Source organism: Branchiostoma belcheri, unplaced genomic scaffold (genome assembly GCF_001625305.1).
Source record: "Branchiostoma belcheri isolate BF01 breed outbred unplaced genomic scaffold, Haploidv18h27 scaffold1, whole genome shotgun sequence".
Classification (NCBI taxonomy): Eukaryota; Metazoa; Chordata; class Leptocardii; order Amphioxiformes; family Branchiostomatidae; genus Branchiostoma; species Branchiostoma belcheri.
In genome coordinates this window covers 3,267,416-3,280,273 of record NW_017802379.1, presented here as the reverse complement: position 1 = coordinate 3,280,273, position 12,858 = coordinate 3,267,416, and the positions used below count along the sequence as shown (strand labels likewise).

The 12,858-nt window shown below is 44.8% G+C and overlaps 2 protein-coding genes across 2 annotated transcripts in view; both read left to right on the top strand.

Moving 5' to 3' along the window:
* LOC109466341 (short transient receptor potential channel 4-like) lies at positions 1 to 5,984 on the top strand. Its single transcript, XM_019764059.1, has 11 exons — positions 1 to 313; positions 522 to 646; positions 861 to 1,334; positions 1,746 to 1,990; positions 2,532 to 2,623; positions 2,853 to 2,989; positions 3,507 to 3,856; positions 4,108 to 4,336; positions 4,843 to 5,019; positions 5,132 to 5,167; positions 5,360 to 5,984. The coding sequence occupies exons 1-11, from the start codon at positions 103 to 105 to the stop codon at positions 5,627 to 5,629; spliced, it is 2,346 nt and encodes a 781-aa protein (XP_019619618.1). The 5' UTR covers positions 1 to 102; the 3' UTR covers positions 5,630 to 5,984.
* A 400-nt stretch (positions 5,985 to 6,384) lies between these two features.
* Positions 6,385 to 12,858, top strand: part of LOC109466352 — a 17,924-nt gene continuing 11,450 nt past the window's right edge. The window contains exons 1-7 of the mRNA XM_019764067.1: positions 6,385 to 6,492; positions 8,439 to 8,651; positions 9,093 to 9,217; positions 9,439 to 9,903; positions 10,081 to 10,325; positions 10,541 to 10,632; positions 10,808 to 10,938. Coding sequence (XP_019619626.1) covers positions 8,441 to 8,651; positions 9,093 to 9,217; positions 9,439 to 9,903; positions 10,081 to 10,325; positions 10,541 to 10,632; positions 10,808 to 10,938 — 1,269 coding nt within the window. The 5' untranslated portion in view covers positions 6,385 to 6,492; positions 8,439 to 8,440. The remainder of the gene's footprint in view (positions 6,493 to 8,438; positions 8,652 to 9,092; positions 9,218 to 9,438; positions 9,904 to 10,080; positions 10,326 to 10,540; positions 10,633 to 10,807; positions 10,939 to 12,858) is intronic.

Here is a 12,858-nt window from a genome sequence, read left to right as displayed (position 1 = left end):
AACACGTTCAAAACATCAATATGTACACATTTCCCTCATGCTCAGATCAAAGACTGACGATTTAATACCCCAAAAGCAAGTTTCTTCTTGCTCATTGCAGAAATGGAGAATAACATCGAAGTTCCGGAAGACAAGATCGAGGAGAGCAGGGTAGAGAGAGGCCTGACTGTGGCGGAGAAGCAACTTCTCTGGGCCGCCTCTTCAGGAGACGTGGAGGCGGTCAGCGGCCTGCTGACGAACGGCGAGGGGAACATTGACGTCAACTGCAGGGATTTGCTGGGGAGATCTGCCGTGGAACTGGCCGTCGATGGAGGTATGTACTTGTACGTCTGTGTGTACATGTTCGTGTGTGTGTGCGCTCGTCTTTGTGCGTGTATGTGTGTGTAGTATGTATGTCTCCCTTGCGCGCTCTCTCTCTCTCTCTCTCTGTGTGTGTGTGTGTGTGTGTGTGTGTGTGTGTGTGCGTGTGTGTGTGCATGCTGTCATGTATGAATTTACGTTGATCATGTAACCGTACGCAGGACGCATTGAAGTAGCTGCAACGTTGCTGCAGTATGGTGCCAATCCGGGAGAGGCGCTGCTGTACGCCGTAGACAACGAAGACACGGCTACGGTTCGGCAGCTCCTGAAATTTTCCACCACAGGGGTGAGCATGATGCGTCTGGATGTTGTCTCAAGAGCATTTTTTTAATTTTCTGCTTGGTTACAGATGACAAGTCTTTTAGGCACAACTGTTCTTGTTGGGTACTTGATGATAACATATAAGAGGCCATAAAGAGAGATGTAGCTCGACAGCTACTCAGATTTGACCAGTTCCAAAATCTGAAGGTACATGTACTATATTTTTCTTTTCATTCTAGGACATGCCTTCGCCTATCGCCTTCCCGTCTGAAATGACGCCGATTGTTCTCGCCTGTCACAAGAACAGCCTTCCTCTCATCAAGGTCCTGGTTGACCAGGGACAGTTTATCCCCGATCCTGCCGTCCTCGGCAGTGACCACATCTCCAGCGACGCCAGTCTGAACCTGTACCGCGGCCTGGCCAGTCCCTACTACATCCTCCTCACCAACGACGACCCTCTCCGTCGGGCCTTCGTACTCAGCACAACGCTAGACGATCTAGCGGCGAAGGCACCCGAAGTGGAAGAAGACTACGCGGAGATGGCCGAAGAATGCCGAAGCTTAAGCGTCGGTCTACTCGACCAAGTTCGGAACCGAGACGAGGCGGCGGCCATCTTGAACTGTGGAGACGAAGTTTCACCACTGATACACGGTGACAACTGTCAGATGCAGCTGTCAAGACTGGACATGGCTGTGGATCACGAGCAAAAAAAGGTAGTCTAAATAATCACACTTATAATTCAGGTAAAAGAACCAGGATTTAGCTACTATACATGGCTTTCTGTCTGTAAGCGAGGTAATGCCGCAAGAGCAAATTATGATAATTAGATACTTGTTTAAAGGTAAACGTTCTCACCCAGAGCTTTTGATCAGTCACTCTGGTCTTCCTCAGTAGACTGATCCAGTGTTGACGTCACACTTTAGAGAAGCCACGTGACATGTCTCACTGGGTCAGCCTACTGAGGAAGACCAGAGTGACTGGTCGAAAGTTCTAGGTGAGAAGTTGAAAACACTTAATTCTTTTTCGTGTTGGAACAAACGTTTCAGCACGATCAGGTAACTATCAACGCAGATGAACTTCATGATAGTTTAATTATATGCTATGTTTGTCCCATTGTTGTACAGTTCGTGACACACAGATGGAGCCACCGGCTGATGAAGGAGTGCTGGTACGGGCCGCATCTCAACCCGACCGCCAGCCTGACTAAGTACCTCCGCGCCGGCACGCTGCTGCTGCTGACCCCGATCCTGGCCCTGATCTACCTCCTCGCACCCGAGAGCCGCGCCGGCCGCTTCATCCGCACACCGGCCGTCCGGTTCGCCATGTACCTGTCCTCCGTCCTGGTCTTCATCCTCCTGGTCATCATGCGGTAAATACGTACAGATGATCATGTTCAAAATTCCAGTAAGCAGGAACAGAAGCAACAGAAAAGTTATACAAATATGTAAGTCACTCCAAACGAACATAAGCCTATGTAAAATCGTTGCTAAAACGCGTCACTCTCTACCGTGAACATAACTAACATATGGAAACGTCGATGAAGGTTAGACATCCAGGTAATACGATATGCCAAAAAAACAGTTACTCAAGCAACTGGATATGATTTTGAAAACGTCAGACGTTTCAGCTAGTATCCACTAGCTTTCGTCAGTGACTGAGAGACCAGAGGGGAAAGCAGGTTTATATACACAACCTGTTGATTTGTCTTCACTTTATTTGCATATCAATCAACAGGTTGTGTATATAAACCTGCTTTCCCCTCTGGTCTCTCAGTCACTGACGAAAGCTAGTGGATACTAGCTGAAACGTCTGACGTTTTCAAAATCATATCCAGTTGCTTGAGTAACTGTTTTTCTAACATATGGAAAGTATGAAACTATTGATCTGTACAAACTGAATTTGTGCAACAGGGCAGAAAAAGTCGGCTACGACGGGCCAGACGGAGGTCATCTGGCACCAGACGGGACAGTACCGGAGTGGATCATCTTTGTGTGGATTCTCGGTAGGAATTCTCTTATTTACACGTTGTATTTGACTCAAGATAATAATAAACAAATTTCAGAGTTTTTCTGCCATTTTGCAGTTTTAGTTCTCGATTGCAGAACTGTATAGCTATTTACTCCATATGCAAAGCCTTTTAGTCCCTAAAAGCATGTGTAAAATGTACATATAGAGAAAGTAATAATCTTATGCAATACTGTTTTCCTTGACTTGACTTGACTTGACTTTAGCTCTGCTGTTGGAAGAGGGAAGGTTCATGGTAAAGTTAGGTCCGCGAGCTTCCCTAAATTCCAATGGTGTGACGGCCTGGCTTATCATCATCATCTACCTGGCAGCTTTTATTCTGAGGGTTGCAGCTTCTGTTGAGGTTAGGCCAAGTGTTTTTCTTTGTTTGTTTGTTTGTTTGTTTGTGTGTGTGTGTGTGTGTGTGTGTGTGTGTGTGTGTGTGTGTGTGTGTGTGTGTGTGTGTGTGTGTGTGTGTGTGTGAAGGCATAATTGAGAAGGATTTAACTTCAAAAAGGCTCGTCAAATTTTGGACCAGTCTTCTTCGTGATAACTAAAGACCCCATTGCTCAGAATGTATGATCTTCCGAGGATGTGACCAACGGGTCAGAGGTTGTAGGAAGTCTGTATCGGCCCCCGCCCCGACTCAATGAAGGTTGATGGGCATACGACAGATACATTACATTACACAAGTACCCTGAGATCTTAGATAAAGTACAGGCAGTAACTTGACGCCGTTAATGTGTGTGAAAACTAGTTTTATCAGGCTCCAAGTTGGTTTCGAATATCTTTAAGTCGTTGCAAAGGTAAATCAAGTTAAAATCTACATCGATTTGAGTTTTAAGCCCACCTGATGATGCTACGCTTGCCTCTTCCCGCAGCATGGTGGACCGAAGAGCATCCTCCGTTTCCGATGGGACGCTTACGACACGACTCTCATCGCCGAAGCCCTGACGTCCATCGGCTGCGTGCTGGTCATCCTGCGGCTCCTGCCCCTCTTCATCCTGGACCGCATCCTCGGCCCGCTGGCCCTCTCCATGAGCCGAATGGTCAAGGACATCATCAAGTTTCTCGTCATCTTCTTCGTCATCGTCATCGCGTTCTCCGCGGCGCTGAACGAACTGTACTACTTCTACGGTCAGCAGATCGACTCGCTTTGTTCCACAGCGTCCGCAAACTTCACCTCGCCGCTAGTGAATACCGACTGTGATACCAGCAATGCGTTTTACAGGTACGTAGGTACATTGGACTGCAATGACAAAGGTCCACATTTTTATGATTTATATACAAGTTTCGGCGATGACTCAATTGATTATCATTCAAAAATCTTAGAATTTCTTTTGATAAAGATGACTCAATTAATTATCATTCAAAAATCTTAAATTTCTTTTGATAAAGATTGTTGACACCGAAACAAGTAGTACGACAGTTGCACTTTTTATCCAAGGTTAAATGTTGATTGAAAATCCTTCTCTTCTCCAGGTTCCAAGGCGCGTTTGAAGAGCTGTTTTGGTCACTCTTTGGTCTGGGGAGTAAAGACACCCTCGACCTGAGCATTAACCCGAAGGCCAACAGTGGCAGCGACCTACAGGAGCACACCCTGACCATGTACATAGGTGAGGCTCTGTACGGGCTGTACATGGTGGTAGCCGTGGTCGTTCTACTCAACATGCTCATCGCCATGATGAGTAACTCCTACCAACAAATCGCGGTAAGGCCTACTTCCACATTGATTTCTTTGGCCAATTAGGTTACCGACTACACACGCAAACAGACACAACTGTCATTAGTTATGCCAGGTTCGCATAGACCACCCCGTTAGTAATAAAAAACGGTGAAACCATTATCCAGGTGCTTTAGACTTTCTTGGGAAGGCCGCGATAATACTGTTGTTTAGTTAAACGTAGCTATCTAAGGGTACCCATCGAAATGATAAAACATGGTATTATACAAAAGGACCGCCACCCCCACCCTAACTTACACACGCAAGTCCACAAACGACAAAAAAACACAAGGTTCTTCATGCAACAACTTTTGTGTTTTCAGGACAACGAGACAAATGGCAGGACAGGATGATTTCCTGGCGATATGAAAAAGCTTACCTTTATAAAGCATTTACGATATTACTACATTTAGCACAAACGAACACAAGTACATGTGAGTACATATATATTGTTTGTTTTTTAATTTGGATATCTATTTTTTTTTTCTTTCCAGGACAACGAGACGACCGAGTGGCGCTTCGAAGTGACGAAGTTGATGCTGCGATACATCCGTGACGACACGACTCTCCCCGTCCCCTTCAACCTCATCCCGACTCCCAAGTTCATCTACAACAACGTCATCAAGAGGTTCTGCCAGAAGAACCGATATAAATCCGACCAGCATTGCAAGGTTTGAGTTCTCAATTTTATTGACGTTTTGTATTCCGTATTTGCATGAAAGTACTGATGCTTATGATTTCATCCTTTGTTACCTAATATATATCTTTTCTTCATCATTGCAGCTGCAAGCAAAGGCAGAAAACAACCGTCGGTACAAGGTATAGTTTATTGTTTTTCTGCAATATTAATCTGCACAACATATGCCAGAAACTTTAATAATGTGTCTGACCATATATATGAATGTGTTTGAGTAAGTATTAACAGAGCAGACCATATACGAAGGTAAACATTAGGCATTTGCCTTGCAAATGTTACCTTTTTCATGTTCCCACCCCCTCTGTTCGCAACAGGACGTCCTATCCCGGCTGGTCAGACGTTACCTGCTGCTCCACGCACGTGAGAAGGGCGTCGAGCCGATCTTTGCAGACGTCACCACTGACGAGCCCGTCGTCACCATGACAACCGAAACGTCAATTAAAGCGGAACCAGACGGCATGCCTGTGGGTTCGCCGGAACCGTCCAAGCGTAAACAAGTGGGCGGGGCCGGGGAGGGCGTTTGGGCCAAGATTTTGGTCGGGCCTCAACAGGAAGAAGCGGAAGGAGAGGAACACTCGTGTTAGAGGTCTTTGATCGTCTTTTGTATCTTCAGAGAAGTAATGATAAGAAAGTAGTTTTGTCAGAAAAATAACTGAAAACTTTTAAGAAAATCGTATAAAAAGAGCTGTAACACCCGACAAAAGTAATTATGGCAGAGTTATACTGCGGTGTGTATAGTGCTTAATAGAAATCACGTATTGCTATCAGTACTAATTAAGATTGACATGATATGATTTGAAATCTGGGAGACTTATCAAGATAAGATAAAATGTTATGTTTATTTGTATAACTGTGAAGCACTGTGCAGACGTCGTATCATCACCCCAAGCAGTATGTTTGTATATCGTATACTGTCCATGTACATGTACCACATGTATGTATGTATGTATGTATTGTTTACTGTACGTGTAAGGTACTTCTGTCGTTGTGCGTACTGTAATTTCACCATTATATAGTCATTGTGGCACATGGATTCAAATATATACTGTCTCAATCTTTCAAAAGTCCGTCTTTTGAAACTAACTAATCACCGTGACAATTCTGCTGGGCATTGATAAAAGATTGTACACCTTACATTCTGTGCCCCTAAATTTTAGCCACGCCTTGCGGGTGAGGTAGCGAACGATTTGAACGACCTTCGTACATGTAGTACGAGTGACAGAGCACAGTTTAGAGACTACAGTGCCATGACCTCGGTCGTTCACCTTACTGTCCTTGTGGGACTTCAAGAGACAGGGCGTTGACTTCGTGTGACGTACAACGCAACCTTTCTTACAATTGGCCCGCACACGGCAGAGGGTGCTATTATAAGGTAACCCTCACTGACAGGGACTGGTCACTTTGGAATCTGCCATTTCTGCCTGACGACGTCCAGTGAATAGCTAAGGTAAGAAGCCTTTGAAATATCCTTTCGCTCTACTTTTAAGTTTCATTTTAAACTGTATCTAACGTTAGTAGCGGTTACCAGTGGCGAGGTTTGTCTAGTAACACCAAAGACCTTGAATTCGAAGAAATGGCTGTAGTCGTTTGTACACAGGTTTACCTCGTACGCTTTTACAATGTATTCGAGTTACCTATGTGTTTGTTACTCTCCAAGCAGAGGTTTACGCTTCCGCTTATTTTTCTGAGAGTTTAGGCGCCTTTCAACGACATTCACTGTGTTTTTAGAACATAACGTTACGTAAGTAAATGCATTCTCACGCCACCATTCTCGTTCGCAACGTTTTGTCCCTTTTAGCGTAATTGTGCATGACTAACAAAAACCGGTTCGTCCTTTTGGTTTGTAGTCACTCATCTGATAATGACCAGAAACACACACTACACACGTAGATAGTTATTATAGAACCTATTAAGATTTAAATACTCGTTTTTAAAACTTTTTTCTGCACACCGATGGTGACATTATGTGCTGCAATGTGCGGCAAATGTTTGACCTCATTCCCTTGAGTCAGCCCTCCGTGCAAAACGCCCTCATCAGGGCGTTAACTTACCTTGTCAAGCAGCCTGAGGTGGGGTCAGGTGTTTCAAGTCGTTCGGTGTAGCTGCCGCTGCGCCGCGTGCCTGCGAAGCCGATGTGTTACGCCCAAGGGCAGTTATATCGGCTACGCAGATACAGAAAACGATAATCCTTTTATGTTGTGTGATGACCTTGATAAACTTTCAGAAAAACACTCTCCTGTGGTCCATTAGGGATGTATCTGTCTTGTTGATCTTTATTTGCACCGAGAATACTGTTTGGAAAGATATAAGTAACATTGAAGTGAAGTATCAGCTAGACTATATAAGCAGAGTTTGTATTAGTTCGTTTGCGTTAGGCGTACCCTGTTTCTAACAGTCCACAGTCGTGTATATATATACATTGTATATACAATTAGAAAACAACACAAAATACGGGAAAAGAAATAAAAGCCCGCTACACATTTGTATATGGAAGCTAACGTTTAGTAAATTGGAAGATTCACTATTTCTCCATCCAATCCTTATCATTGGATCTCAAGCAACTTGTGAGTTTCCAGCTAGGGATTTAGTGAGAACGTGAGCCATGGATAATCCACCCGCCTGTCCCGAGACTTTACTCCCATCTCTTTCTTCAGGTTTGACCTCTTTGTCCCTGGTAGTCAAAGGTCTCGTGGGAAAAAAGAATGGCTCTTTGCCGTGCAGATCCTATCATTCTCTAATGACCTGAATAGCTGAACACAAAACCACGTTACCAACTAAAACTAGATTAGCTGTCCACAATCCATGTAAACCGATGGTCAGAAGGCACGGAAAACAATAGATGTTAAAAGATATTGCAAGTTTTGCGTCCAACGTAGATCTTGTGCCTAATAGTCTCTCTTAAGAGCATTGTTTTCTAGGTGGTTTGCGGACAGATATGTAATACCTGCCTCCATATTAAATACACATGACCTAAATTCAATTGACTAAGTTACATAAAATATTCATTAGGAGCTATGAATAGGTAAAACCATGTCTTCTTCTTCACTACTGCCAAGCCCCACAACGTGGGGTTATCGGTAGGTTTAGAAAAGGAATTTGTTGCTAAGAGACCATAGAAGCCAGTATGATGAGAGTGATTCATATTGTTTGTTCTCTTTATCCCAACCAGGTGTTACTACGTTCCAAAGCAAAAACATACTCGTAAACACAAGTTACGATATTGGTTTCTTGACATTCTTCCACTCCTTTTCACATTTCTTGTGAATAATCAATTTTATCTAGACAGTAGTGTACAAGCTTGTACTGTGATCTTTGCAAAATGTGATGCACATTTGCCGCAGATCAGTGATTGAACAATTTAAGAGTCCTAAAGCTTCCTATTCTTCGTTCCAGAAATGGAGAATCACATCCACATTCGTGAAGACATGAGTAAGGTGAGCGGGGCTGAGAGAGGCCTGACTGTGGCGGAGAAGCAGCTTCTCTCGGCCGCCGCTTCAGGAGACGTGGAGGCGGTCAGCGACCTGCTGACGAACGGCGAGGGGAACATTGACGTCAACTGCAGGGATGTGCTGGGGAGATCTGCCGTGGAACTGGCCGTCGATGGAGGTATTGGTTTTTTTTCTCATAACTATTACATCACCATGTACAAAATGACAAATAAACTGGTGGACGCACCAATTACTAAGTACCTAATACCAGCTCAGAAAAGAACAAGAAATAGTCGTCATGCCTTCAAGTACCAGAGTTATCAACCAAGGATTGAGGTGTTCAAGAATTAATTATTTTCTAGAACTATCGCAGAGTGGAACCAAGTACAGTAGGGGCATATCAGTAGATAGCTTTAAACAATGTTTAGGGTTAAATGTTCAAGGGTTAGGTGTAACACGTCGTTCGGTGTAATGTAGCCAGCTGCCGCTGTTGCGCCGAAGGGCGGTTATAACGGCGATACAGATTCTTTCGTCTCGCTGCAAAGTGTCTTAAAAGACCATACAAAGAAAAGATAGCGGCAATCAAAGGCTAGTAGTGTAATATCATTTCCATTGACAGGTCACCTAGAAACGGCTGAAGTGCTGCTGCAGTACGGCGCCAAGCCGGGAGAGGCGCTGATGTACGCGGTAGACAAGGAAGACATGGCTGCGGTCCAGAAGCTCCTGAAATATTCCAACAAAAATGTAAATACAACTTAAAAATCTTGTTTCATAACAAACTTATTCTAATGGATGACAAAGGATTGTTGTTGATGTACCACCCCGAGGTGTATAGGCTAAGCGGCAAGTAAGCCTTATGCCACCATATACGCCTCGTGTGGAGCATTCATCTATTATTGAGTGGGAGGCCAACAAAAATTGGTTGGCATCCTTCTAAATGTTTGTTCTAAAAATCTTTGGTTCAGGACGCATCCCCGCCCGTCGCCTTCCCGTCTGAAATGACGCCGATTGTTCTCGCCAGTCACAACAACAGTCTTCCTCTCATCAAGGTCCTGGTCGACCAGGGACAGTTTATCCCCGACCCTGCCGCCTTCAGTCAAGGCGAACACGCCAGTCAGAACCTGTACCGCGGCCTGGCCAGTCCCTACTACATCCTCCTCACCAACGACGACCCTCTCCGTCGGGCCTTCGTACTCAGCACGGGATTGGAGGACGTCGGGGCGACGACACCCGAGGCCGAAGAAGTCTACGCGGAAATAGCCGAAGAATGCCGAAGTTTGGGCGTCGATCTGCTCGACCAAGTTCGGGACCGAGACGAGGCGGCCGCCATCTTGAACTGTGGAGACGAAGTTTCACCATTGACACACGGGGACAACTGCAAAGTGAAGCTCTCACGACTGAACATGGCTGTCGATCACGAGCAAAAGAAGGCAGGTTTAACAACAACGCACTTACAAACACACACAGACACACACACAACATTTTGTCCTAAAAAGTTGCTTTTGAAAACCTGAGACTTGGAGCATCCATAAAAGCGCCCTCAGGCGATATGTATCCCCTGGTAAATAAAACAAGCAAACAAACAAACAATTTTTTCTGCTCCACAGTTTGTAGCGCACCAGTGGAGCCAGCGCCTGGTGAAGGAGTGCTGGTACGACAAGTACTTCAAACCCGCGACCAACATGGCGGAGTACCTCCGCGGCTTTGTCCTGATGCTGCTCACACAATTCCTGGTCTTGGCTTACCTGTTTGCGCCGACGTGTGGCCCAGGGCGCTTCGTCCGCACGCCCTCAGTCAGGTTCGCCATGTACCTGGCCTCCGTACTCACCTTCATCATCATCATCTTCCTGAGGTAAGCGAATGTCTGCGGTCTGATTTGACATTTTAGAAAATAAATTATAATGCTATTAAAAGCGAGAGTATTTGACATGTAGTATAGTTCAATAATTTTCTATATACTTCACCACATCGAAGAATATTTTGACTGATGGGGACTTAAAAAGTATTACACACAGCATACTAGTATAGATATCATAACATATAGTACATACAGTTTATTTCGTTTAGGGCAGAAAAAGTCGGATATGATGGACCTGAGGGTGGTCAGCTGGCTCCTGCAGGAACAGTACTGGAGTGGATCATCTTTGTCTGGATTATAGGTAAACATTCCAACAATCTCATTTGTACAAAGAGTGTTACTAATAATGGGTGAGTTTGAATGATACAAGTTTGTCATCTGCTAGTCTCTGTACAATCTCCGATTCACAACGCTCCTCCAAAACAAACTTCATTCAAATCTGTATTTGAGAAGTTTTATTTTGCTATTCTCTTCAGGGATGTTGGTGGAAGAAGGACGGCTGATGGTGAAGTTGGGACCTCTGGCCAGCCTGTCCGCCATGGGGATAACGACTTGGCTCATCATCATCATCTACCTAGCCGCCTTCTTCCTGCGTGTAGCTTCACATGTGGAGGTTAGGCTCTTCATTTGCTACACTTGTAATGATACTAGACCTGAAGTTCAATTCTATTACAACACAAAGAGTACACAGGGATAAACTTTTCAACGACCACTGTCGCCTTCATCAGTATAATTAATGACCAATCACTTTAGGATCCGAACGTAAGGGACTGTACGATATTTACCGGGGGGGAGGGCTGGTGCACTGGGGGGGAGGGCCATTGAAAAATATTTTGGCCTGGGGGGAGGGCCATGGAAAAAAAATTTGAGCCGGGGGGAGGGCCACCGAAAAACTTTTGTAAAATATGGCGTCGCGTAGTACCGAATTACAAGAAATACGCCGTAAATTCCCGAATATAGTACGCACTTTTTACATTTTTCAAAATCCCAGAAGTGTCTCGGGCCGCCGCCAAAGTCGCGGTGCGTACTTTATTTGAGTTTTCCGCCGACAAATCCGTGGACGACCCAGGAATATAGCGGAACACCGGCACGGGGAGCTTGGAACATCGATCGCCCATAGCATGTTTAGATAAAAATATTGACGAGTGGAAATAAAGTTAAACTTCAATAAATGAACATATTTCCTGTGACTATCGTCGATATTGACACCAAGTTGCGGTAAAAGAAGAAGTCAAGTCACCCACGGTAAGAAAATGTAGGTCTCTGGCAATGACGCCCGGCGCTTTGTCATGCCGACAGGATCGTTCCCCAGCTAGCCGGCGCCGATCTCAGTGGAACCCCGGCAAAAATATAAGTACACATACAATTGTAGGGTTTATGAGTGGTAATATTTGAAATGGTCCGCAAGCCGTGAACGTTCTTGATCGTCGTAACGTAACATGTGATAACATAACAGTTGTGCCTCGACTGATGGTCATCATTTCCAATACACTTCCGGCTTGAGTTCAACTCAGGAATCTTCAACAAAGATTATGCCCATGTCGTTTCAAAGGTTCAGAAATTGTTAACCATGTTTCACTTCGTATCACAAATACTTTTAAATCTTGATAAATGCCACAGGAAATTACTTTGTAGCGGGCTACACCAGCCAGTACGACGTGAAAATTCCAGCTAGATGTACTCCTACTCGACTGTTCGGCAAGCTACAATGATAGGGGCGGAGTTAACTTAAAATGTAGCCTTTGATGAAATCTTACCGCCCGGCCGGTGGGTGGGGTGTTTGGCGCGCCGACAGGCAAAGTACACCTACAGCTGAAGAACACAGAGAGGGCCGTGGCATGCGCAGCGCTGAGGACAGCTTTCCAGAACATGGACCCCGAGAAGGAAGTCTTTCTTTCCTCTGAACAGACTGTACTTATAAGTTTTACGGAGTACAAATTAATAGTGTTTATTCCTTTGATTTTGTGACAAAAACATCTATCACATAATGAGAGATTACTTGAAACGCAGTCAAACTTGTCACTTTCTCCTGTTCGGAATCGAAAGTCCCATTGATCCCAGTAGTCTTGTTGTTGTGTTAATTGGTTTCGGTGTCAAATTTTAAATTCGGTAGCACCTCTACACCCAAATACTCCGCCCAGTTCTCCGCCTGTATGATTGTTGCTCTCCATGACCATGGGTCAATCGCGCGGGCGCTATTAAAGAAGTGTTCGGCGCATTTCGTATTAAAAACATTAAAGCTACGTACTTGTGCATCAACATTCAAGTATCCCCCCCCCTCGTTACCGATAAAATCGATATTGAAATATTGTCTTTTTTTCACGAATCTTTACTGACCATTGCTTGCTTGATCACCAAGACACCAACACTCCAAAGCTGGATCCAAATCTGTGCGTTTCGCCGCACTTGCCTTACCTTTCGATGCGGTGGTGACGTCTTGCAAGTCGGCTGCGGCCGGCGGTGAAAACAAACGAACTTGAAGCGTTTCCCGCTACGTTACCATACCATCACGTAGTACACCTCATAA

Bases quoted from the DNA above. Each gene is read 5' to 3' on its own strand.
- LOC109466341 (XM_019764059.1), top strand. From the start codon at position 103: ATGGAGAATAACATCGAAGTTCCGGAAGACAAGATCGAGGAGAGCAGG. The intron at 1,335-1,745 runs GTAGTCTAAATA...ATTGTTGTACAG, and splicing joins TGGATCACGAGCAAAAAAAG to TTCGTGACACACAGATGGAG. The intron at 5,020-5,131 runs GTTTGAGTTCTC...TCATCATTGCAG, and splicing joins AATCCGACCAGCATTGCAAG to CTGCAAGCAAAGGCAGAAAA.